Here is a 24,860-nt window from a genome sequence, read left to right on the forward strand (position 1 = left end):
TCGGAAACGCCATATAAGTCACGAGTTGAACGATAAAATCAAGAGATAGTGTCTAAGCAATTAAGAAAGACAATTCAAAATATATATAGAAAGACCTGCCAGAATAGTGGAAGGGGATGAAGTCTGTCGCAATGCACTGTCTCGCCGGATCAGACCGTTGGTCAGTCATTGTATTATCGAGACGGTGACGTATTTATACTTTGAACCCATTTTCCAAGTTCTGTCCCAGGAACGAATTCCAGATCATGGAAGCTGAGAATCACGGGATGTATTGTAGTCATTGCAAGACACTGGAGGGTTAAGAGGCTTAAAGAATCCAGGAATGCGACGAGTGTCCAACAGGGTAAAAGTGTCAGCCCGGACCTTGGGGGTTTGCTGCAGGTGGAGATCCCGTGAGTGACTAAGATCCTCCACTCCGCTTCAACTGCCAGCTTCCAGCTTCCTACTCCCCCAGTCCCCCTCTTGTTGGAGCTTCGATTGAACCAGCGTTGGCGCATAATATTTGATTCAATCGCTTGATACCTCTTTGAATCCCCAGAACTGTACTTGCTCGGCTACAATGGATATCGACGCTGGAGATTCCCCGTGGGGCGGTAGGCAGTCATGATACCACAGCTCTTTGGATTGCGATCTAATATAGACCACAGATGAACCGTCGCGCTCAGTGAGCAGCCGTTCCGCCTCGAAGCAGGATACCCAGGACAATGGTGTGTTCATCCCTTCAGCCCCCTACATATTCGTCAACCCCTCACTAACCGCACCGCCGTTTCTCCTTGCAGCTCCCGTCCAGCCCGCGCCATCAGCTGGAAGTCCCGAAGTCCGGACACCCGGAAGACGAGTGCCGCGAGGAACGAGGAAGATCAGCGCGCAAGCGACACGTTTGGAAGCCGTCGACAACACCGTTGATCCCCTTGGCCCGCTCGGGGAATCGACCCCCGATGTAACCGCGACTCCTACCGAGGAGGCACCGGCCCCTCCCCAGAAAGAATCGCTTGCCGCTCGAGGCCCTCAACCGGCCTCGACGTTTGCCCAGATCCCCGGTGCCACCGGCCTTGCCGACTCGGTGCATCTCGAAGAAGATGGCGCCGGTTTCCGAGGCCCTCCGCCTGTACAGCCTGCCGCCGATGTCGACGGGCCTAAGCGACAGACGCAACCAAGTATGAGCATTGAGCAAGCTGCGAAGCCCACATTTGATATCAGCGTTGGAGATCCGCACAAAGTGGGAGACCTGACGAGCAGTCACATTGTCTATCAAGTGCGGACAAAGGTATTGTTGCCTCTCGAGCGGGGGAGATGCGATCTTTGGAGAGTGAGAGGCTAACCGCAAATGAACCACCAGACAACATCCAAGGCATACCGTCAACCCGAGTTCGCAGTCAGCCGCCGGTATCGTGACTTCCTTTGGCTATACAATTCCCTGCACAACAATAACCCTGGAGTGGTCGTTGCTCCTCCCCCCGAGAAACAAGCCGTAGGCCGCTTTGATACCAACTTTGTCGAGTCGCGAAGAGCAGCGCTTGAGCGCATGTTGAACAAGATCGCGGGTCACCCAATCCTCCAGCATGACGGTGACTTGAAGATCTTCCTCGAAAGTGAGGCGTTTAACGTGGACATTAAGAATAAGGAGAACCGGGAGCCCGATCTTGGACAAAGCAAGGGCATGTTTAGTGGCTTCGGTATTTCAGTCGGTGGAGGCGGCAAGTTTGTAGAGCATGACGATGTAAGTGAGCTTCATTGACCTTGCCGGCTGTGTTTACTCACTTTTATTTTGCAGTGGTTCCATGACCGGAAGGTCTACTTGGACGCTCTTGAGAATCAGCTCAAGGCACTGTTGAAATCTATGGACACAGTTGTCGCGCAGCGCAAGGGTCTTTCCGAGGCTGCGGGCGACTTCTCCAGCTCGCTTCACGCCCTGGCTGCTGTTGAGCTTTCCCCCGCACTAGCATCTCCCCTGGACGGTCTATCCGAGCTTCAATTCCGAATTAAAGAACTTTATGAACGCCAAGCTCAGCAGGATGTGTTGACTCTGGGCATTACAATTGACGAATACATTCGTTTGATCGGTAGTGTCAAGACTGCATTCTCCCAACGACAAAAGGCCTTCCACAGCTGGCACGCTGCGGAGTCGGATCTACAGAAACGCAAGAACACCCAGGAAAAGCTCCTCCGTCAGGGCAAGTCCCAGCAGGATCGACTCAACCAGGCCAATGCCGATGTTGCTGATGCGGAACGCAAGGTACACCAAACCCGGCTCTTGTTCGAAGATATGGGCCGCTTGATGCGGAATGAGCTGCAGAGATTTGAAAAGGAGAAGGTGGAGGATTTCAAGTCTGGTGTGGAGACTTTCCTGGAGAGTGCCGTTGAGGCTCAAAAGGAGGTAAGATGATCGCCGGTTCCAAACGAGATGTTTCTGTCGCTGACCAGTTCCTCCAGTTGATCGAACTCTGGGAAACCTTCCTTATCCGTCTGGATGCTGGTGAGGACGGCCTACCCTATTATGTGCCCGCCGGTGAGACTGGCGAGGCGCCCGTGTCCGAGTCAACGACATCGGCCACCGAGCCTGCTGCAGTGCCCGAGGACGAAGATGAAGCATGATAATGTTGGGTCTTCACTCACGGACGCTTTTATACCAAATCAATCCGACAAGCTGGAATATACATTATCCAGTCCCATTCTTGTATTCATTAAAGAATCTCTTCCATCGCCCCATCCTCCCCGCCTTAGCAAGGCACAACCCCAATGATTGTCTTCAGCCAGCTATTTTACTTTCCCCTCTTCGTCTTGTTGATTCAGAAACCCGTCCAAATACCACTGTTTACGTATTGTAACCGATACCACAATTGTGTCTTTATTTGATATTTTAAAAATTAACTTGGTCCACGTCATGTTGGACGTCATCATAGAGAGGATATGAGTTGGCTTCTTAAAATGATAAACAATGTCCCTGGACTTGAGAACGACGGGCCTCGGATGAAGATTGTAACAACATTAGAGAACATATCGGCTGTTGGACAGTTAGTGATAGACTCTCTAGTTGGCCACAGTCACTTACAAAGTCAAGTTCTCTCTATCAGTCAGATCCATCTGGCTATTATCCACTACTCGCGTTACGAGACCTCCATCTGAGTCAGTCGTCTCGATGATTCCATTGCCGCTAACCTGTTTTGTTGCTTCGAGTTTATCGCGGCGTTTGTTTTCCTGACTCAGGTACACCCGAAGGATGATGATGACTATCGAAGGAAGGATTGCTGCGACCTGGGAAGTATCAGTGATGGTCTTTCTAAATGCAGACGTCTGAAACTCACCACAAGCAGAATGATCCATGTTGGCCGGTATCGAGGCTTGTCAGTTGTCAGCACGCAGTACAAGCTATCATTAGTCTTAAGTGAAGGCTTACCTTCCAACGCGGCTGGAAAAGCTGTGGCGAAATGATATTTCCTAAACCATAGCCAATATGGTATAGAGCAATTACTGTGGTCTTCTTTGTGTGTCCCGCAGAGGCATTAGCAGCCCAAATCATGACCACGGCATAGGGTACGCCAGTCGTGGAACGGATCCAGATTCCGCTGATGAGACCCCATCGGTTTGTCCAGGGTAGGGCTGATCCGATTATCAGTCTCAGTTCATCATACTTCGACATATGAACCTACCTAGAAGGAGTATGCTAGACAAGGCACCTGGGATGTATGCAACGAGAGATATCCAAGCCCGACAATTCTAGATTATTAGTTTATATCGATTTCAAGGTGTTTAGCGGTATCTTACCTTGGTGTGATATAGCGCAATGGCAGCGGATCCAAGGGAAAAGAAAGATACTATTCCTGTCACCGTGCCCAGCAGTGTTGTCTGAAGAACCGTAAACCCGAAGGAATTGATGATTAGAGAATACTGGTTTGTGATTCCATTGGCCATTTCTTGAGACCAAGCATGGAGGAAGAAAAGCCATGTCTTAGGGTCTTGAATAGCCTCAAAGAATCTATATGTTCGAATTAGTACGGTTCCATTCTTCAGTAATATGGAAAACATTACTGGTATCTCTTAAAAAGCTTTTGCTCGATGCCAGAATGGTTCTCTTTGATTCGTAGAATGGCCTTTGCACGCTCTTCATACGTCAGGAAATCGGCATGAAGAGGGCTGTCAGGGAAAAGCCAGTAGACAAAGACACCGAAGATAATCGTAAGAACGCCAGTGATAACTATAAATGTCAGAGCACTGCTTCAAAATCCGCATGGGAGTATCACATACCCATGAACCATTTCCACGGAGAGAAACTTCCAGTATTGATCCACAGAACACCATACGACAATAGACCAGAAGTTATAGGGCTTGCATTGCCGATAGACCACATGATAGGCATCATAACGGCCTGTTCGCCGTAGGTGAAGAACATCGACATGGAGAGCAAGAATGCAGGGACAATGCATGCCTCGGCTAGCCCCAGGAAGAAGCGAACCACAAACAGAGAGGCAAAGCTGTTGCATGGGATATGCAAGAGGGTGATACCGCCCCTATCAATTTCATTAGTCGAGACTTAAGGGAAGGACATTGTGTAGATTTACCAAATAATCAAATTTCCAGCCAACCATTTGCCAACAGGAAACTTCTGCAATGCCCAATTCTGAGGCCATTCTGCCAGAAGATAGCCAAAGTAGAATATCGAGGATAGCCAATTGTACTGGTTTGAATTGAGATGGGCATCAGTCATGATACCAAGGATGGCAGAACTTCCTAACTAAATAACTGTGAGTTTTGTATCGTCCTGGTCAGAAGAGGTCGAGGTTTCACATACTGTCTGCTTATCTACATACATCAGATGATATCCGATACATAGGAAAGGTAAGATCCGCCAAAGACATTTCTTTCTTATCTGGTTTGCTTCTTCGGGCGTTGGGTCGGTGACTTGAATCTTAGAGAAGAGTTTGAAACTCTCGTCTGCGAATTGGTCAGGGACTTTTGGCGCATTGCTGAAATCGAATTCATCATCGTCACTCCTGGCTTGAGCAGTGGCTGCAATGTCAGATTTGGTTAATTCAGGTGCCATAGTGTTTGGCTCATAGAACGGCCCATCGGAGGGAATCGTCTTGACGCTCGATGGAGCCCGGAAGGATATACTTATGACTTCGGAGCATTTTCCTCTCTCTATCAAATGACATACATTACGCAATTTCTCCATATGTTATCGTCTTTGCTATGTGCCGGAGTTTGCCCGGCGCGGTTGATAAGCCAAGCCACTATGAAGCCTACTAGTTGAGGTTCTTGCATGATTTCTCTCCTAGCAAGGATGGCCTTCGCCAACATCATGTCAATTGCCGAGCCTTGCATTACTGCTTATGTTTTGACGCTAGGAAATGCGTCAATCGATGACAGAAGCACGCTTGAAGTCGCCATTGCGGGGTTGTATCAAAGTTGCATTGCTGACGTGACTTGCTCTCTGTAGTTACCTGGTCGCGATCATGAGTTGTCGTTTGATCTGTTTGCACAGTGGTCATTACTTATTTGACTTTCTTTCGGGGGCCTGACCTTCTGTTAATTTGAGATCCTATCAAGGAGCATATTACCAGGATGGCTGAGCAAGATAATACCCTCCGAGTCTTGATTGCTGGCGCTGGTATTGCGGGGTTGGCAACGGCTATCTCGTTACGACGCATCTCCGAGCTATCAAATCTAGATGTGCAGCTTTATGAGCAGGCTCCGGAGCTTCAAGAAATTGGAGCCAGTATTGCACTCAGTCCCAATGTATGACTTTATTTGAACCCCATTACTGTATTCATCTAATGACTTGGCCATCTACGCAGGGCATGCGGACCTTGGAGAAGCTCGGCGTAGCAAGCGCGCTCACAGATGAGGTTGGATACAGGGGACCAAGCGGTATACCGCAAATCTTCCGGTATGTTCATTGCTGTCATATTCAGGCTCATTCTCACAAATAAAAAACTCCAGTCACTGGAAGACAAATCAAGTCATCTCCGTCGACACACATACTGACGTTCCCGATCCACGTCATCATACTACCCGTTTCCACCGAGGCCATTTGCACACTGCCCTCCTTGAACATGTCCCACGAAACATCATCCACTTGAATAAAAAGGTCAACCGGGCAGAAGCTACCCAAGACGGTGTGGCATTGTACTTTGAAGACGGGACTAGTGCCCGTGGGCATGTCTTGATCGGCGCGGATGGAATTCGGTCGGTGAGTTGCAGCTGGTCAGAATATGTTTCAACATTGCTAATAAGTGATAAAGCCTGTGAGACAAGCTTTTATTCCGGATTACAAATTGAGATTCAGCGGGAAGGTGTTCATGCGAGCAACTTTTGATGCATCATTGGTTGAGGGCAAGATCCCTGACCTGCCCATCGATTCAATGCATTGGGTATGTTATTCTAGCTTGAGATTTTCAAATTATACTGACAGCTCCGCAGTGGGGACCACGAGATAATTTCTTTGCATCTCGGCTTGGTATGTTGAGACTGAATATATATCCGTCGCTTACGATGATCTAAAAGTCTGTAGGCAAGAACCAATATACCACCGTCGGCGCCTACGATGATCCACGAACCGCAGAAGAGATTGAAAAGAGCATTACATGGAACTCTGAAGGCAATGTGGAGTTTTTGAGAGAGCGGTACAAAGTATGTCCTCTCTAATTCTCATGTCGGGAAGCACATAGACTAATATTTCTCAGAACTGGAACCCTACTGTTAGGGCCCTCACTCAGCATACTCCTTCGACCAATCTGTATCCAAATTTTGCGGGCGACGCTCTTCCAACCTGGGTATTTGGCTCGCGAGTTACTCTTGTTGGTGACGCAGCACACGCCCATGGTGGTGCTTTTGCCGCGGGTGGCTCATTGGCGCTGGATGACTCTCTCGCTCTCGGTCTTGCTTTCAAGCATGTGTTCAGCTCCTCGAAGGGCTTGGAGCACTCAATTGAGAAGATCAACAGGGTATTGAGTCTTTATAGCAAGACGAGACAGCCACACACGGCACGTTTACTGCGTATTGTTCATAACCAGATTGAACAGAGGGGGTCAGCGGCTACATCCCTCGAAGAGGAGGATGCGGGACTGGTTGCTAGGATGAAGAAACGCCCTAATACAGAGTGGCTATCAGAGCATGACGTTGAGACTGCATTTAGGGCTGTGGTCAACGAGTCTGAGACCGATGACTATCTCGAACATTCAACCCTGGGAAGCAGGAGCAAGCTAAAAGCCCCCATTGAGGGAACCATCCAGCTCCAGAAAAGCAAGATTTAGAATATAAATTTGCATATTTCTAAGATAAATGAGGGATAAACCAATAGAATGAAAATTTAACTTCATGTTTCGGCTAATCTTCTACGATTCAGGACTCAACCAGCCCTTTTCGTCTCCAGGCAAAAGCCGTCACTTAAGCCGCTTTCTTCCATCCAAACAGGTCAAAGGCACTCTAGGCACATTCTAAATATTCCGCATCTGTCATGATAAATTATTGTTTGCAGCTGTACCCAATCATTCACCATGTTCCCCTAGAGCGTATGACGCGATCTTCCTTCAGTGCACGTTATTCGGCTTTCTTCCGAAGTAAAAAACATTTGGTACATTCAAGATCTTTTATCTCCTCCTTGCTCATGTTTTTGATCTCTAAGCAGCGGGGACCAAAATTCGTGATTTTGCATGTCAATGGCAGCATGTCGTCGAGCGGGGTTATCGAGAGATGAAGTAGATAAATCAAAGCCTTGCTATTCCATATCTATGCAGGCTGGGAGATAACATTGAAATTTATCGCTCCCTCGGAATATATTTGTTACTCAAGTTAAATCCATCATCAATATGTCCACCGAAAATCCGCCCCAGAAGCGACGAATCTACCTCAATGGCTTCGATATGTTCACAGTCGGCCATCTATCATTCGGCCAATGGAAGAATCCTGCTGACCGATCGGCAACAAAGCGTAGAGATCTCTCGTACTGGACGGATCTAGCCAAGATCCTAGAGAAGGGAGACTTCAATGCATTGTTCCTAGCTGATACTTTCGGTCTTTATGACACTTACAAGGGCAGTGCTGAACCGGCTATTCGTAACGCCGCTCAGTACCCCATGGGAGATCCTTCAATTGTATGATTAGTCAAATGGTTCATTATGATAAGACTTGACTGGGATGGAGTGCTAACTGCTTGTTTTAGCCGATCTCTGCCATGGCATCGGTGACGAAGAACCTGGGATTCGCTATTACCACATCTACATCGTATGAAGCTCCATATGTTGTTGCAAAGAGATTCTCAACTCTTGATCACCTCACGAACGGTCGATTTGGATGGAATATTGTGACATCATGGAAGGCCTCTGCTTCAAAGGCTGTAAGTTCTCTATCACCTCGAGACGATGCTCATTTACTAAACAGTTTAGGTTGGATTGCCCCTCATCGACCACGACAAACGCTATGAGATTGCTGATGAGTATCTGACGGCGCTATACAAGTCAGTCAACACGCATATATCTGAGCTTAACGTTGCTAATTGCTTTGGCTAGACTCTGGGAAGGAAGTTGGGCAGATGACGCCCTCAAGGAAGACGTCGAGACTGGAATCTACACAGACCCCAGTCGGATCAAATACGTCCATCACCACGGTAAACATTTCCATGTCGACGGTCCTCATATCCTAGATCCATCACCCCAACGCACTCCGTTCCTATTCCAAGCCGGCACTTCTCCAGCCGGCGTGGCATTCGGTGCAAAACATGCCGAGGGTGTCTTTGTATCAGCCCCATCTCCAAACATCCTCGCTCCTCGTATCCAGGCTATCCGTGAAGAAGCAGCCAAATCGGGCCGTGATCCGAGATCCGTGAAGGTCTTTGCCATTCTTACCCCGATCATTGGTCGAACAGAGGAAGAGGCCCAGGAAAAATACCGCGAGGCACTTGAAAATGCCAGTGAAGAGGCTGGTCTCGCTTTCTTCTCTGGAGGAAGTGGCATTGATCTCAGTCGATTTGATCTAGATACACCCATCAAGTCGTCTGATGTTCACGTTGATGCTCGAGTCCATTCAACCATCAACACGCTCTCGTATCAGAGTCCTGATGTCCCGGAATGGACGCCCCGAAACATTGGGAAGCATATCTCCATCGGTGGTGCCGGTCCCGTTCCCGTTGGAACTGCGAGCACCGTTGCAGATTTCCTTGAAGAATGGGTCCGAGTTGCTGATCTAGATGGCTTCAACATCGGATACGTTCAAACTCCGGGGACATTTGAGGATGTTGTGGAGCTCTTGGTACCCGAACTGCGTCGACGAGGTATCTATGCACCCGAAGGAGAAAGCGGAACTATGCGCGAGAGGATCTATGGGCCTGGCCAAAAGCTATTGAGAGATGATCATGTCGGAACAAAGTACCGCTATGAGGTTTATGATGGTAAATAGTTGACCATAGCCATCCATGCACAGTAGAAAGAAAAAAAAAACATGTGTATTGTACAGGATAAATGAGACAAATCAGAAAAAAAAATAACCCAACTCCCAGTTTAAGTACAACGAAGGTAACGCAAGTGCCCTCCTCGCTTGTGACAATTCAATCACCTCCGTGCTCGTATGCAGGCGTTTATTTCTTCTTCTTTCCCGAAACTTGAGGCTCCTCCTGGCCAAACGAGCTGATCAAATCCAACAGATTATCTTCCTCCTCTTGATCCGCCTTAGCCTGGGCCTGAGCAGCCTCTTGTTCGGCCTTCTTAGTGGCGGCGTCCTTCTTCACATCCCCGGTGGGCGTAGACTCGGCGACTGGGGCATTAGCATCCCAGCTACGACCGAAACGCGCACGGAAAGCGGCCAGACGTCCGGCCTCATCCTCCTCGACATTCATCAGCTTGCTGCTAGACGGGTTCCAGAGGAGGGAGTTGCGAGTGTCACGCGTGGAACGGTAGACGGGGGCGGGTGAGGTGGTGCGGTGGGTGAAGGCGCTGCCGTCGGAGAGGGTGACGAGCTGGGTGAAAGTGTAGGGCCGCTTAGGACGGCGGAGAAGTGTGGCGTGACGGCATTGCGAGCAGACAAAGGTTGTAGTCTTGAGTTGAGAAGCTGGCAGCCGGGTAGGGAGGATAGTGGATGTTGAGCTGGATATCGTGGCCGCGGAGCGACGGAGAGAGGTGTGCATAGACATTGTGCAAGGGTAGCGGAAGCGCAATGGATATCTCTAGGAATTGAGAGAGACCGTAGCCCTTGAGGGAATGTCAGGCCAGCTGCGAGCGGGTGGTTGCGGATTGCAGAGGTGAGTTGATGCTATCCAGACTCCCGACGCAGAGAAACTTTTGGGAATTATCGCGGGTTATGTAAGCGGCCGGGGATTTTCTCGGGCGGGCTTCTTTCTGAAGTAAACTCATGCTCGGTTTGCGCAGACTCGAGTCTCAAGTCTAGATTACGAGAATTACGACTTCTTCTTTTCTAATCAACTTATTTACGCCCATTTCAGAGTGCTAGCGCGTGCTTCGGCCTGTCGAGACCGGCAGCATGAAGCTCTCACTCCCGCGACTTGCGGCCCGGCAAGGCCTCGGAGGTGAGTCCTCAAGCTGTCTACGAGAGAATTCGCCCTGAAATAGTAATTGACGCTATCCAGAACCCTTATCGCATGGATTTTCTCCTATTAAATCGTTCCACTCCTCCATCCAATGCTCATCCACGCCATACTCCCCGCAACACCACCTCCGGCGCTCCCAGCGACATATCAGCCATGCCGCAGCTTCGCTCAAACAAGAAAGCCCAAATAGCGAGCTCTCTCCCTCCCAAAAATCTCACGGCACCGCTACATCCCAAACCCCAATTCAACCCTCCCCCGCCTCATTAATATCAGAACAAGTCCGCCTCCTCATGCGCCGCGTCCCCTACCCCGTCGCCATCATCACATCCACCGATCCAACCGGTCCCGCAGATACCTCCTCCTTCCGTGGAATGACCGTCTCCTCCTTTAACACAGTAACACTCACACCGGAGCCGGTAATATCATTCAACGTCCGCCGGCCCTCAGAAACACTCAATGCGCTACTAGCCTCGGGCCGGTTCCTCGTGCATCTCCTCGCGCCGAGTCCCGCTACAGCAACTCTGGCGAGAGATTTCTCCAAGGGCAACACCACCCTAGCGTCAATGTTGAGTGGACATGAGGAATTTGAGTTCGGTGCTTTGAGTGCTGAGCAGAGCTCGGCTGGAGAAGACGAGAGGCCTCTTCCTATTTTGAGGCGGCGGGGTTCAGACGAGGCTAATCGGTTGGATTTCCCGTTCGTGTTTGAGTGCAGGCTTCATCCGCAGAAGATTGACGTGCATGATCACTCGATTGTGCTTGGTACGGTCTTGCGAGCCGTTGAGGGCTCCGGGAATATAATCTCCGGCCAAAGCTGTGCAGGGGATGAGCATTCGCCGGAGCGCTTGTGTCTCACCTATGCTAATACTAAATTCTGGAAGATGGGTGGTGAGATTTAAGCCGGATTCCACATGGGGAAGAGTCTAAGATGGACTGTGTTGAACTGTACATATACCATACACGGGGCTGGCGCTTGCTGGACATAGATTTAGATTTTTGTAACGATATTCAAGATGTTGATTACCAGTTTGGCTGGATTTCATTTTTCTCCAAGCTTCTCATCCGAAGAACAACACCTGCACGCGGTCTCCACTACTACACTAGCCTACAAAAAATAACTACAAGGAAGATGGACGGCAACCGAAATAGTATAGAACAAGCTTTTTGGTCTCTAAGAACAGAACTGCGATTCATCTCACTTCAACCCGACATATACAACCTCGTCAACTCACCGCGAGGATCTAGTCGATGCGCGATGGCCAGAGAATATTCAAAGACCATCTCGATGCGACCCGGTAAGGATAACAGTTGAACTCGTAAAGAACGGACAGGGGTTTGGAGGGCTAACGAACGATGATCCAACCGAACAGAATGCAAAGCACAGGCACAAACAACTCAGGCGAACCGCATTGGAGGACGTGCAAGCTCAGACACCAACCGACGAGATCAAGCTCGATCATGAGATCATGGGATGAAAGCTCATGGGAGACATGAAGGCCTCGGGATATCCTACTCACGAGTCGATCTCGGACTGCCACTTCCGCTGCCGCTGCCTCCGCTGCCACTACCGGCTCCACTGACACGACTTGCCGCACGCTGGAAAGGGCTCAGAACGGGACGATGTAGAAAACCGTTTCCATCTGACCCGAAGCGTTGTTGCTTCTCGGAAAGAATATCGGACAGTTCGACCTGAAGTGCAGGGAGGCGATGCGACTCGAAGAAATCCGAGCCATATTGACTACTGCGAGTGGAGCGGTTGGAGAAGGAACGATCCCGACTGTTGAGGTCAGTGCCAAAATAAGAGCCGGCGTTGCCAAACGGTGACGTCGGGAATTGAGGCATGAAGGTGGAATCCTGCACAGGGCTGGTTGGATGCGACGACGAAGCATGAACGGGCGATGATGAAGTCTGAAGTGGACTAGACTTGAGAGGAGGGAAGCTAAGGCCCAACAACGCTCTTCCAGTAAGGGCAGAGGTCGTTGTAGTTTCGATGATGGGATTAGTGCCGGGCAGGTTGCCCTCGGGAGTCAGAGGACCAGAGTCGAGGAGCATCTGCTGTTGTTGCTGCTGGATGGACTGTTCGATTGCCGAAGCTTGCTGCCAGAGTTGACTGGTGCGTAGCTGGAAGTCCTGTACAGACTGGCTAATGCTGGCAAACTGCTCGTGGAAGTTCGCTTCCATCTTGGCGTGGTCTTGCTCTCGGGCAAATTGCTCAGCCGCACGGCGCTCTCTTTCGTTCAATCCTTGGGCATTGGCCGATATGATGCGCTCGTACTGTTCATTGACGCGAACACGGCGGCTCTGGAGACGCTCGCGCTTCTGCACCACCACGCTCAGCTCTTGCTCCAAGGTTGCGACTTGCTGGGCCGAGGCAAGGCGAGCTTCGGAAACCTCTTCCTTGGTCTGGTTGAAGAGGTCCAATTCCCGATCGTAATTAGCCTTTTGGGCAGTCCATTCCTCCATCTCCTCTTCCGGCACGTTCTCCATGTTGTCTAATTGCACCTCCAATACCGCCGTTGCCTCCTCCGTTTGCCGAATATTTCGCTCAAGCTGGAGCGAACGCTGCTTTTGCCTATTCTCATCCGTTCCACTTTGGAGTCGGTGGTTATAGTTGTCCAGTTCCCTCCGAATTTTTGAGATGAGAAGCTTATGATCGTTCTTCGCCTTCTTCAATCGAGAGCGCTTTTCGTTGAGCTTGGCCTCGGCATTGACAACGGAATTCTTCAGCGTAGTCGTAGGGGACGAGGGCCGATAAGTTGGCTGTGGGGGTGTCGGAACCGACGAAACAGCTGCTGAATTTGATGAGTTCATGAACGCAAGTACCACCTCTGAGCAGAGAAAGAAAGCTTACCTTGTTCCATGTCGGTCGTCGCGGGCGTTTTGACACTCATGGCACAGATTTCCTCATCGGTATCGCTGCGGACGAAAGAGCAGGTATAAGCACAATTGGGGGCGAGACCGGAGATCTCACCCCTCCAGTGAACTATACTGGAACCTTTGGGAGAATCGGAAACCCTGCAAACCGTCGCCGTTGCCCACAATGCTCCGTTGACACAAACGTAGAACGGCTCAGCCTCCGAATCTAAACGGCCTGCATCACACGAGCTTGGTGTCACAGAATAATCGGCAAGATCACCGGCGGCAAACTTGATCGTAGAACCATCCACATCCGTTATCCATACCAATCCTTCATCGAGAGAAACGCCTTGCAAGTCATCCTCCGTCAATCCACGTGCCGTTTTCGATAAGACCCGAGAATGTTCGTATTCTCGCATAACCGTAACCTTTGTACTGGCGAGGGCGGCCCAAAACGGTTGTCGACTTCGAACTTGGTTGGCTTGTCTCCTGCGTTTCTTGGCTGAAGTAAGACGATCTTTACCATCCTTGACCAATTGACCATCCGGTCCGACGAAAGACGAGGAAAGACTAGCAGCAGATTCCAGAGCAGAATCGGCTTGGCCTTGTGAGCCCGCCGACGCTTCTGTATCACCACGCTTGCCGGTCCGCGAAGGTGCCGGTGATCGGTTCTTGGCCATTGACCGTCTCGCCATCGCAGTTCCGGCTTGTGCTAGGATGTGTATGGCGAGCAAACTCCGTAACCAGCTCGGCGAGGATTGCGACTCGGATCGACGGAGTTCGGCGGGTAGAATATTCGAGTACTGTGAGAGAAGATCAGGGCTAATGAGTTTGGCAGAAACAAGATGCCCCGTCACAAATTCTTGTATGCCTTTGCTGCGGACGATGTGAAGAAGCAGAACAATCCCGACACACAGAGCGTTGACCCCACCATTTTTCCCGGAGCCTCCGCCGCCTAGAGTAATGGCGACTTGAACGTGAGCGAGATCAATGGCAAAGTTTTGAGCCCACGTCCACATAAAGAGACCCCAGAAAAGAAGGCAGAACCCGTCCATGGCGATCATAGTGCCCATAGAAGGCGTACCAGCGGGGCCCTGAAAGATGTCAAAGTTGGACGACAGGGAACCGGCAGCACCACCACTCGGAGGCATGAAGGTCAAGGACGCGAACAGGAATTGAACGCAGGTCAGAACCATCGGTGGGAGTTGTAGCAGAAAAATCAGAATGGCGATCGTGTCGTACATGGGACACGACTTGAGGATTGTGGACGCGAGTTGAAGCGGATTGATTGAAGCGTTGGAGCCCGATCGTTTCGCAGTGCCATTGCGAGAAGTCGAGCTCGCCATGCCGCCGTTTTGCGGCGTGGCGCCGTTGACTTCGCCGCCGGCCATGTCCACACCCCGATGTCCATTCACCAGCCCATGCCCATTGCCATCAACCTTGGACCCGCCCACACCCTTACACGTAGCAATCGAAGAGTTGACGGCGGAATCACTAGTGGAACGAGACGAGGAGAGGTCGACAGGTGCGGAGGCGCCCGAGCTGGTAGCGTTGCCGTTGCCGGGCGAGCCGTTGAGGTGGCCGCTGGACTTTTGCTTGGTTACTTTCTTGCCGGGACCGACGAGGCCATTCTCGTGACGATTGCTCTGATTCTTCCTGCCCGCAGCGGATGAGCGTGGCATGGACGAGGGAGCCCGAAACCCAGGTCCGAGTCAGCTTGGCGGGATAAGGCCAAGGACTGGGACCAGGCTGGAAGGGGCGAAGGAGGAGGAAGGAAAGGAATGAGAGGCGAAGATGGGAGGTGTATAAATGAAATAATGCCCCAAAGGTCCAAAATGAATGAAGATGAGAAGGACTGGGGGGTTGTGATGGGGGGTGAGGGGGATAGAGGGTGGGGGAAGAAAAGGAAAGGGAAAAAAGCGAGAGAGGAAGTGTCGAAGATGGTAATACGAGTAGGGGAGAAGAAGGGAAAAGTGGTGGACTGAGGATCAGAGAAGAAACTGAATCGGCGTATCGTATCGTAACGCCGCCGTCGATCATTCAGGGTGTCCTCTTCTGGGCAGGCGGTACCGCCCGCTTTAGAGGTATTGTGCCGTATTATTCAGACGTATTGGTGTATTTGCCGTATGGCCTCGTCTGAAATGTATTCCTAGACTACTTTCGATGAAACGAAACATGATCTGATTTATTATCATCTCAATCTTTGCATTATCACCATCTGAATATCACTAATCTAAATGATTACTTGATATACCAATCAAGAACCATCTACTCCATATGGAGTACGCGAAAAGTCCCCCGTCGATCTCTGCCGCCATGGAGTTTCCCCATTCGTCTCCAAGTCACCTGGTTGCTGCACTCTTTCGGATACCGACAACGTCTCGTCCAATCCTTAATGAACAACGGGATACGGCCGAAAGGATTATTTCAGAGCTCTCCTGCACCGTTTAAATCCCAACGCCAACCTCAGACTTCGTCCCGTTACTATACTGGAATACAAATATACGCATCCATCAGCTCCCAATAAGCTACAGCTTAAGCCCTGCCTGACTGGACAAACGAACCCTATCTATATGATCTTTATGATCGCCCAGTTGTTATCAAGCCAAGTCACCGACGATCAAACCGTTCTTTCAGCCGTCTCCTGCGGGGTTATCCTAGCACCAATCTTGGGGCATGGCGACACGAGTCCGCTCAAATCACAGTACCCAATCGGGGGAAGTATTCTTCACTGATGAGCATAGCTGCAGAGACCACGCAAACATACCGACTCGATGGGAGGCCCTAGCCGTTTTACTACTGTACTTAGTATTGTATGTACTGGCGTTATGCGGGATCACTCGATCATGCCATGCTTCGTGGAGATTTTAGCGGCCAATTTCTTCACATGCTCGGCTATCTCGTACCTTGGAGAGGCTCCGCTAAGCAATGGCCAACGTCCGATCCACCCTGTGCAACCATTACATACTACATACTGCTAGTCTGCTAGACGCAGTTCTCCAGGAAACGGAGACAAAAGCAAATCTATCAACGACCGCGGAGTGATACGTCGCGGCATCTGCTGGCCGATTGACCCAGCAACCCCTCCCTCACTTCAGTCAACAAATGCTAAGTCGACTTGGCATCGCAAGGTTTCCTCGTAGATCAGCCACCAAATTAGTAAGGATCGTCACCCACGACCAGCCTAGAGTGCTGGCTTTTTGCGATCTCCGTCCACTCCTTTTGCATGCGGTGACCCTGCCCTTTTTTCCATGGATCAATCAGAGCAATCCTCTAAAAAAAAAATAGTTCCAAAAAAAAATAGTATTAAACTGTACAATTTGGACAATCTCTTGCACGATGAGATTATTCATGCTTACCGCGAAACTTTCCCTGTAATTTTGAACGGTATACTTGCCTCGGTCGCGCCCAATCCCAGGCCGGAATCTTCCTTGGGTCCGATTAACGGTTCGACAAGGTTATGGCGCCGATCTCTTTCGTTCTTCTCGTTCCGGTCCCTTTCGACCCTCCCGGCCCTGCTCGGTAAGGTCGCCGAGTGTCGCTCTGGCCTGAACTGAACAACCATGAATGTAACAATAATAAGATGGAAAATTCCACGTAACACCTGGTGGAATCTGTCCGCACATATCAATTTCAGGGGCAAAAGAAAAACTTCATTTTCCATGGCGTAGTCATCTAGCCACATTCCTATGCACGGTGCCAGAAACGCCTCTGTTACAGACTCGAATTCGACGTGGCGGTGAGTTGTCCGAATAAGCTACAGACTACTACTTACTCCCTCACGTCAGCTTAGGTGTTTGCCATTTTGACTCCTAATCAAATGTTGAGAATGTTACGGAGCAGATAAATTTCTCGGGTGGCGACGGACCCATTTGAAGATTTTTGGTTCACAATACAAAATAAACTGGTACGGTGGGTCGAGGCTTTTTTTGCTAAAAATATACTTCAATCTTAGTATAGCCTGATCGAGAAGCTGGAGGGCAAGGGCAATGTTTCCTAAATTTCGATCCATGTTATGTAAATTTCGAGCCTATATAGGATATCATTGAAACTAGTGCTTGTTGTCGATGGTTTTGTCCCGTTAAATAGGTGTGGGAATTTTGATGGCAATACCCAGCGGATGAAGTGAGTACATACATATGTTGAAGGCGCCTAGCAAGTGCCAAATATCTTGCAATAGGCACGGTATCTCCAGCCGAAGGTACCAAACTAGGCTGGTTTGGATCTATGCAAGTTTCAAGCCAGCAGTGTCAAACTAAAGAAGAGACTGTTTACATCTTTGAAAGATCGCTCGTGGATCAACTGGACCCTTGGGCCGTGTTTTATGCAGAACCATTATGATATCTCAGAGGTAAGATAAGCATTTAAACCAGCGAATGAGATCCCAAACATACCTGCAGCAGTGGCTTGTAATTCTCGTTCATTTGAGTTTCTTTACAAGCCACATCCGCCCTCTTAGGTATTTCCCGCTCTCGTCATCCCTGCTATGTACCAGACCTAATATCGCTTTATTATTGGACTTTTTTTCTTGGGTTTGTCTATTCTTTACATAGGCTCTTAAGATAGAGCTTCGAAAGTATACTATATCCTGTGGAATCTCTAAAATCACGAACCAGCTACCGGTAGATGATGATTATGTAGCATATTTCTGAGTCAATACGTGCGGTATTTACATTCTTGCATCAAATTGACAAAGCCTGAACCTTAGAAAACTAGGCTCTATAAGCTACCTCGTAAAATTTGGGCGCTAACACTGCAGAATCAATATCTGCACCGCTAAGACACGTTCTGCGGAAGAACGCAAGAGAGTCTCCTCCATAGGTATGGCGTTGCACATCAGATAAACTGGCAGATACTGTCTATAAACTTTCTATCCATAGCCAGACATTCTGAAATAATTACCCATGTCTAGAAAACAAAGCCATTCACGTTCTTCTCCTTCTCAAGATTCCATGCTCTCTCAATCAGCTGGTTGACCTTGCTAGTGTCGGTAAATCCACCGTAAGCAGCAAGAGTACGCGCCTTTCTCTCAATCTCGTCCCTTTTGAATCGGCGTTAGTCGAGACTAATCAACTACCAATCCTTGATACACATACCTTGTCAAGGGAAGTTCGGGATCTCCCTTCGCAAACTCAACAGACTCGGTGAAAGACTCTCCAGACTTGGTCGTCACGATAACAGTTCCCTGCCACTTTTCAGGGAACGCCTGGTCAATTTCAGGGTCTAGCTCCATCCTCACACGCTGCTGGAACTCCCGTAGCGAAGAATCTTCCAAATCATCTTCCGTAAAGTCGGTGATCATAGCCTGGCCCTTTTTGGCGACGACGGCGAGAACAAATCCCATTGAGAATTTGCTTTGGTGTACCGTTTCTCCCCTTCCAGTCATGCCAAGTACATTGATAGCAGCTTGGTAAGTGCGAGAGGTCACAGATTCAATATCGTCAAAAGCGACTCCATTCTTATCCATAAGTTTCAACAGTGCATCGGCACTAGGATGGGTATGCCGACAAGATGCGTGCCATTTAAAGCTGGATCGAAGGACTTCGTAGTCGGTACCAAGATTTTGATCAATCGCCTCGGGATTCGTCGTACCCGGAACCAGTGCAACTCCCATTGCTCTTGGTCCCTCTAGGATATCTTTAGTGCCGAGAAGCCCATCACGAGCGGTGTATGCTGCGAAAATTCCGTCAAAGCAGGCTTTTCCAGTGTGCACTTGCTTTGAGTGTGTCGCGTCCATTAAGAATTGCCAAAGACCTGCGGCTTGAGTGCCGGCCGTTCCAATGGCAGACAAGGTCTGGGCGGCGTCAAGTTTTAAAAGATGCGCCGTGGCAGCTGCCACTCCAATGACTCCTCCAGTTGCGGTAGAATGGAAGCGCTGCATAAGGTTCAGTCAAATAGTTCAGGATATGAGCTCCCGATAAACATACCTCATAGTGACTCTTGCCTAGGAATTCCCCTACTCGGCAGCCCACTTCGTAGCCAACAACACAAGCTGCGATAAATTCTTCGCCGGTGGCACCTACATCTTGTGCTACAGCAAGGGCAGCTGGATATATAACGGTTGCCTTGCGATAAATTAGCTTATCTCGAGTCTAATGCTGCGCATGAGAGGCTGGCTTAAACTTACAGGATGCATAATGCTCCGGTTATGAAGATCATCCTGCTCCACGACATGAGATGATGCACCGTTCACTAAACTAGCGAAAGCCGGACTCGTTGTGAAATTCAAAGCGCCATTGACTAACTCGCTCTTCCCACTAGAAGGGCCCATCTGCGACGCGAATCTTGCAATGGCCGAGACGGCCGGATGATGGCGGCCTGCGATTGTACACCCCAGCCAATCCACGAAGAAATCTTTAGTTTTCTGGATAACATCTTCTGGGAGATCGGAGAATTTGAGGTTAGCGGCCCAGCTGGCCAGGTTCTCGGTTCGTGTTCCGCCCGATAACGTCGAGGTGGTTGGTTGAGCCATTGTAAGGGTGAAGGTGTGAGACGTAAACCACGAAGAATTACTACGGAGGCACCGATGACCGGAGATATATGTGGAACGCTTCGTATAACCTGAGTGTCACCGAAGTTGGTCAGTTACACGATGGAGAATATTCCAACTCCCCTCCCGACCGAGGCAAGTGCCGAGTAGGCGACTCTAGTGGGGCAAAAGTGGTCACTTTTAACCAAAGTGCTCAACTTTGGAGAGCTAACGGGCATCGCGGCCATGCCATATAGCCGACCCAATGCGGGGAAAAGCATGTGGGGTAAGGTTCGATCAAAAATGATGCAAGTCATAACTGACATTACCCCTTGGTAAAGATTTCAGATATTTGATTGTCGTTTAGATTTACATTTATTATCTTGAGCTCGATCAAGTAGAATTCGGTACTTTGACTAAGTGGCATACGATCCCGATATAAACCATCAGAAAGAACCCGGATTGCGGGGCAGAAACGGATGGTTAAGAGTCAAGACAGATAGTCTGCCTGCGCGATTACATCTAGATTTTTGCGCCGCTATCCGTTTCACTATAGCTTTGATAGTATATTGCACCTTCAAGCTTAAGATTATGAGTCAATTTGAAGACAGAGAGAAAGTGGATAGTGTTGTTCTGCATGAGATTCGGTCCACTAGCCAAGCACCACCGACATCTCGCCATCGCCCCAGTCTGGAGTGCAATCAAAATATCTGTTGGCATGATATCTATTTTCAGTCACCAGTTTGTTAGCATGGATTTGATAAGACAACTCGGTCCGATAGAGACACTTACGTCCACTGTAAAGAACCCACGCAAAAGTTGATGCAGCCTTGAAGGAATGCATCCACTTCGGTGGCGATGTTGTTCTCTTGACCAAGAGCATAGAGCTGCGGTTCGAATGATCGGAAGCTCTTGTACGAGATTTGAATAATCTCAACCCCGAAATTTGTCGCTTCTTGTGCGGTAAGTCCCTTGTGGTAAATGAGCAAAGGGATAATATTATCAATGTGACCTGACTTCTGGGGTAACTTTTTCAGTCCGTGATACTTTCATGGAGCTTGGATATAAAACTCACTATTTCATGACGAACAGAAACAATGTCATTGTACCTGTGTGAGTAATTAATTTAGCAAGTCCGTCCAAAACGAAATGAGCAAAGACGTACACTGATATAAGGATGCTCATCTGGAGAAGGGCTTCTTTGACAAGTTCATGAGAGAAGAACCAAACGGGTGGTTCAAGTGAGAAGTCAAGCTTCCATATGTCATGTAGTTAGTAGGGAACATGACTTCAGGTTCTAGAGAATCATACAGATACATTAAAACCGTTGGGTGACATAGTCATATAAGCAATCATGAATAAATCTTCTTGAAGACGCTGGCAAGAAGATCATTAGTGAGTTAATTTGAGTTAGAAACCAAGAATGTTTTTGAAAATTGGGGTTTCATTCACCTAACTTGACTCCTTGGCAAATTCTTTTCCCAATTGCCGACCACGCCTTTGCGGCAGGAGACTCTGGCTGAGGGGAAACAAGAGTTTCTTTCATAAACTCTTCGTCTAGAAGGTCAGACTGTATCTCGGAGAGTATCTCTTGCTCATTTTGGGACATTTCTTTGTTTTTTTGATTCAGCTCGCCAAAGTCGAGAACTTGAATTGAATTCATCAGTCATGTAATGGAGCTTAGAAACGACTTGCTTACCGTCATCCCATAGATAAAGCTATCCCAAGAAAAACCATCTGTACTTGATTGTGACGTCTACAATATAATGACCAACCCAAGAGAACCATATCACACATGCCTTTAGGTCTTCTAAACTAGCTGTAGGAAAGACGCTTCTACAGAAGAAGATCGAATCGATACCTCGGTTTTGTTTAAGCGCCACTGGGTCTTCGATCCACCTGACACACCATGTTATAAGATTATGCAATTCCTTTCCAAAGAATAGCAGGAGCCAATACTTACCGCCGCTGAAATATATTCAATTCTTCTTATACACTTTCGTCGTAATTCGGGTTGAAACGAGCTCCCCAGGCTGGAAACAACGAAGGCAGAAAAGGAATTCTAATTTGCTGCTCGGAGCATTGCTCAAGCAATGTAGCAACACGTGTGGCAGGGTTTGTTTCACACATAATGAGATGGGCCGGACGACGACTAACAAGTGCACCTCTCAAGAAGTGAAAAGGCGAAACAGGATACTTCTCTCTAATCCATACTAGCCTATAAATACTTTTTGTGGAGACCACTTGCTACCATATCTCTCCACCAACGCATCCCCTCGATGATGCAACTCGGAGTACATGCCGCTAATTTTCCAGGGGTGCTGTACCCTCCTCGTTGTGGTTTCTACGCTTCAGCAATGGATTCCAGCCTTTGACCAGATGATGATTGATGTAAGTGCTCCCTAGTCCTGAAATATTGTTGTCAATGGTCAAGCCGTTAACGTTTCATGTGACAGAAATACAAGGACCTCGTTATAACCAATATCTATGGAGCCGATTCTGAAAGAAGGGAACAAGTTCGAGTTCACTTATGTACTGCGGCTGGACAAGTTTACTCAGAAAGATGGTAAAGGAGGCCCCCCGTCTAGATTCTGGCCAGTGGAGTCGGTGGGTTTCATCATTTTTATCTTGCAGTATTCATGTACGCTCTTGTTCTTGTCACCTTGTGGAGAGTGCTACGGGCAACCAGTTCCAGCTTCATTCCACCGGTCTGAGCAGGGAGAAGCGGACTCGGTCAACCGAGTTGTTCTTTCTTAAGTACGTTATAGAAGATATTGAACAAAATCGACATACATCTAAACTCTACTTATGTCCAAAATATTTCGATTTAATAAACAACACTTCTATGCTGATCCCGTATCCTCTACCGCATCCGCACGATCCCAGCTCTCAACCTCAAGGGTCCGCACTCGGTTCTCAATCTCCAAGATACGCTCTTGCCAGTCCTTCTTTGCCTTTTCTTGTAATTCCCAAATAACCTTGAACTGCTCAAAGAGGAATGGTGGCAGTTCAGGGGTCTTGCGGTTCTTCTTATAGTCATATGTGACAATGTCCTCGTGGCAACGAGCTGCGGGACGCTGACGGGCCTCTGACAGAATCATCACTTGTAGTTGGAATGCGGATTGGGAGGATAGAGATGATGACGGGTCATGGACTAGTTTCTGGTATATGGTGATCTTGTCTGGCCAAGTCATGGGCTGCGGTGAGGTCAGTACTGGAAGGGTCTTGATAGGCTTGGTCGCAAGGTCACTCACAAATTTGTAGTCAACCTTGATACTTCGTAGAATCAGACCAATGCCCGTTGAATTGAGCAGGTTTGTCCATTTATCCTTGTTAGCAGGGTCGATGTGCAAGCCAATATTGCGTGTCCAATTCACTCGAGCGGACTCGGCATATCGGACGTAGGTGACATTGTTGACGTGGCCCATTATATCCTAAACAGATGAGTATCAGCCAACCAGTCTCAGCCTCCATCTAAAACCCTATGCCTGGTGGGTATAGTTGCGTACCATCTCTCCCCACACCACATTATGCCGATACAAGCTCCGCCTCTTCTCATCGGTCAAGAATCCCTCACTCCCCGCAATCAATTCACGCCAATCCCGCGCCAATTGCTGGAGAATCTTGCCGGCATCATCAATCTGGGCTGGCTTGAGACCAAACATCATGCACCGCCCGATTCGTCGCTTCATCATGGTGAGCCATCGCGGATCGATTCCATGGGGTCGAGTCGGGGGGTTCTCCGGGGCCGAGGCACGAGCATTTAGTATGGGGGCGGTCGTGGAGAGAGGGCGCAAGGTATGGATGTAACTGATTGAGCTAGCCAGTGGCCTCCGTAGCACTGCTGATCGGGGTATCATGGTGGGTGGTATGGAGAGGAAAGTTGACTCGGGAATCGCAAGTTGAAGGCGCATTCCTGAAGCTTGGGCCAGAGGCCTCGGGCAGAACCCCGCGAGTAGCCGTGACGTGATCAGAGCCGCTGGGATAGTCTTGTACTATATCTACATATTCAGGAAGCTATATTTCATCCCGAATATATGTGAACTACAAAATTATTACCGATTCAAATGCTCTTCAGCTAATTAGTCGTTCATTCTAAGCTGTCCCTTGTGTTGGAGTTGATCTTACAGCCGATAAACAACGGGCCGAGATCTCCGCATCCCCGACGTCACCGATAACCGCCGACCATTTCTCCAACTCCTTTCCACCCTCTTTACGCAACACTTGCCTCCAAGAGAGGGCTCAGACTACTAGAATAGTCCAGATCAACAATTGACATCTAACACTGTCAACTGATGCACCGACCATGGTCAACGTCGAGCTGCGTCGGCAGGTCATCAACGTCTACAAAGGTATCGCGCTTAACAACGATCAGCGTCAGTAGAATCATTCCATGAGCTAACAAAATACAGAGCTGCTGTGGCTAGGACGCGAGTATCCCCTGGGTTACCAGTACTTCAGGGACCGGCTTCATCGCGCGTTTGCGGGCCAGGCGCATCTTACGGACGAGGATCAAATTCGACAGGGGATTGCTCGAGCTGAGTTTGTGAAGAAAGGTGAGTTTTCAGATACACGTCAATTTATACTCGCGTGATGGTTGACTGACTTCTATTCTAGAAGTCGAAGCACTGTAAGAAGAACACTTCCTAAACCCCCTCTCCTATAAACACTGAGAGTATATCACACATCCACATCACCAAACCCTCTACATCAAAAGGCAGGCCAACGATCATTCGTCGAGGGTCATATGTCATTTATCTTTTCTATATATACCCCATGGGCAACACTGGGTTGGACGCACATCCCCGATTCACACATATTGTCATACATCATAGCATCATGCGAACACACCTTTCCCTCCCTCGACACAGACAGTTTTTGAACATGGAGACTAACGAAGAAAAATCCAAACTCCAGGTACTACTTGAAGCGGTACCGAACGCTTAAAAAGCGGTATGAGAGTAGCTGAAGTCCAAGCTGTCATGGACCTCAAGCACAAAC

The 24,860-nt window shown here is 49.0% G+C and overlaps 11 protein-coding genes across 11 annotated transcripts; 5 read left to right on the forward strand and 6 right to left on the reverse strand.

Moving 5' to 3' along the window:
* Positions 1 to 559: 559 nt before the first annotated feature.
* Positions 560 to 2,595, forward strand: N7496_002563 (sorting nexin 1; the record flags this gene model as incomplete). Its single annotated transcript, XM_056695494.1, has 5 exons — positions 560 to 593; positions 648 to 1,267; positions 1,340 to 1,720; positions 1,775 to 2,377; positions 2,434 to 2,595. 5 exons carry the CDS (start codon positions 560 to 562, stop codon positions 2,593 to 2,595), a joined length of 1,800 nt encoding a protein of 599 aa, XP_056557706.1.
* A 453-nt stretch (positions 2,596 to 3,048) lies between these two features.
* Positions 3,049 to 5,173, reverse strand: N7496_002564 (uncharacterized protein; the record flags this gene model as incomplete). The annotated part of the gene is made up of 9 exons (XM_056695495.1): positions 3,049 to 3,255; positions 3,306 to 3,341; positions 3,398 to 3,600; positions 3,651 to 3,717; positions 3,766 to 3,976; positions 4,030 to 4,195; positions 4,246 to 4,508; positions 4,560 to 4,732; positions 4,790 to 5,173. The coding sequence occupies 9 exons, from the start codon at positions 5,171 to 5,173 to the stop codon at positions 3,049 to 3,051; spliced, it is 1,710 nt and encodes a 569-aa protein (XP_056557707.1).
* Positions 5,174 to 5,562: 389 nt separating this feature from the next.
* Positions 5,563 to 7,253, forward strand: N7496_002565 (uncharacterized protein; the record flags this gene model as incomplete). The annotated part of the gene is made up of 7 exons (XM_056695496.1): positions 5,563 to 5,736; positions 5,796 to 5,887; positions 5,941 to 6,190; positions 6,243 to 6,371; positions 6,421 to 6,457; positions 6,512 to 6,630; positions 6,684 to 7,253. The coding sequence occupies 7 exons, from the start codon at positions 5,563 to 5,565 to the stop codon at positions 7,251 to 7,253; spliced, it is 1,371 nt and encodes a 456-aa protein (XP_056557708.1).
* Positions 7,254 to 7,808: 555 nt separating this feature from the next.
* Positions 7,809 to 9,393, forward strand: N7496_002566 (LLM class flavin-dependent oxidoreductase; the record flags this gene model as incomplete). The annotated part of the gene is made up of 4 exons (XM_056695497.1): positions 7,809 to 8,093; positions 8,162 to 8,335; positions 8,385 to 8,455; positions 8,508 to 9,393. The coding sequence occupies 4 exons, from the start codon at positions 7,809 to 7,811 to the stop codon at positions 9,391 to 9,393; spliced, it is 1,416 nt and encodes a 471-aa protein (XP_056557709.1).
* A 178-nt stretch (positions 9,394 to 9,571) lies between these two features.
* On the reverse strand, positions 9,572 to 10,123 carry N7496_002567 (mitochondrial 54S ribosomal protein bL31m; the record flags this gene model as incomplete). Its single annotated transcript, XM_056695498.1, has 1 exon — positions 9,572 to 10,123. The coding sequence occupies one exon, from the start codon at positions 10,121 to 10,123 to the stop codon at positions 9,572 to 9,574; it is 552 nt and encodes a 183-aa protein (XP_056557710.1).
* Positions 10,124 to 10,470: 347 nt separating this feature from the next.
* Positions 10,471 to 11,433, forward strand: N7496_002568 (flavin reductase family protein; the record flags this gene model as incomplete). The annotated part of the gene is made up of 2 exons (XM_056695499.1): positions 10,471 to 10,516; positions 10,577 to 11,433. 2 exons carry the CDS (start codon positions 10,471 to 10,473, stop codon positions 11,431 to 11,433), a joined length of 903 nt encoding a protein of 300 aa, XP_056557711.1.
* A 610-nt stretch (positions 11,434 to 12,043) lies between these two features.
* On the reverse strand, positions 12,044 to 15,072 carry N7496_002569 (uncharacterized protein; the record flags this gene model as incomplete). The annotated part of the gene is made up of 2 exons (XM_056695500.1): positions 12,044 to 13,326; positions 13,386 to 15,072. The coding sequence occupies 2 exons, from the start codon at positions 15,070 to 15,072 to the stop codon at positions 12,044 to 12,046; spliced, it is 2,970 nt and encodes a 989-aa protein (XP_056557712.1).
* Positions 15,073 to 18,298: 3,226 nt separating this feature from the next.
* N7496_002570 (MmgE/PrpD family protein) lies at positions 18,299 to 19,862 on the reverse strand (the record flags this gene model as incomplete). The annotated part of the gene is made up of 4 exons (XM_056695501.1): positions 18,299 to 18,431; positions 18,487 to 19,265; positions 19,318 to 19,455; positions 19,518 to 19,862. 4 exons carry the CDS (start codon positions 19,860 to 19,862, stop codon positions 18,299 to 18,301), a joined length of 1,395 nt encoding a protein of 464 aa, XP_056557713.1.
* Positions 19,863 to 20,511: 649 nt separating this feature from the next.
* On the reverse strand, positions 20,512 to 21,215 carry N7496_002571 (terpene synthase family protein; the record flags this gene model as incomplete). The annotated part of the gene is made up of 5 exons (XM_056695502.1): positions 20,512 to 20,584; positions 20,652 to 20,887; positions 20,935 to 20,968; positions 21,025 to 21,113; positions 21,171 to 21,215. 5 exons carry the CDS (start codon positions 21,213 to 21,215, stop codon positions 20,512 to 20,514), a joined length of 477 nt encoding a protein of 158 aa, XP_056557714.1.
* Positions 21,216 to 22,702: 1,487 nt separating this feature from the next.
* N7496_002572 (thioesterase family protein) lies at positions 22,703 to 23,719 on the reverse strand (the record flags this gene model as incomplete). The annotated part of the gene is made up of 2 exons (XM_056695503.1): positions 22,703 to 23,293; positions 23,369 to 23,719. 2 exons carry the CDS (start codon positions 23,717 to 23,719, stop codon positions 22,703 to 22,705), a joined length of 942 nt encoding a protein of 313 aa, XP_056557715.1.
* A 446-nt stretch (positions 23,720 to 24,165) lies between these two features.
* Positions 24,166 to 24,493, forward strand: N7496_002573 (electron transfer flavoprotein regulatory factor 1; the record flags this gene model as incomplete). The annotated part of the gene is made up of 3 exons (XM_056695504.1): positions 24,166 to 24,235; positions 24,272 to 24,415; positions 24,477 to 24,493. The coding sequence occupies 3 exons, from the start codon at positions 24,166 to 24,168 to the stop codon at positions 24,491 to 24,493; spliced, it is 231 nt and encodes a 76-aa protein (XP_056557716.1).
* Positions 24,494 to 24,860: the final 367 nt, after the last annotated feature.

Source organism: Penicillium cataractarum (assembly GCF_028827025.1).
Source record: "Penicillium cataractarum strain IBT 29864 chromosome Unknown utg000002l, whole genome shotgun sequence".
Taxonomy (NCBI): Eukaryota; Fungi; Ascomycota; class Eurotiomycetes; order Eurotiales; family Aspergillaceae; genus Penicillium; species Penicillium cataractarum.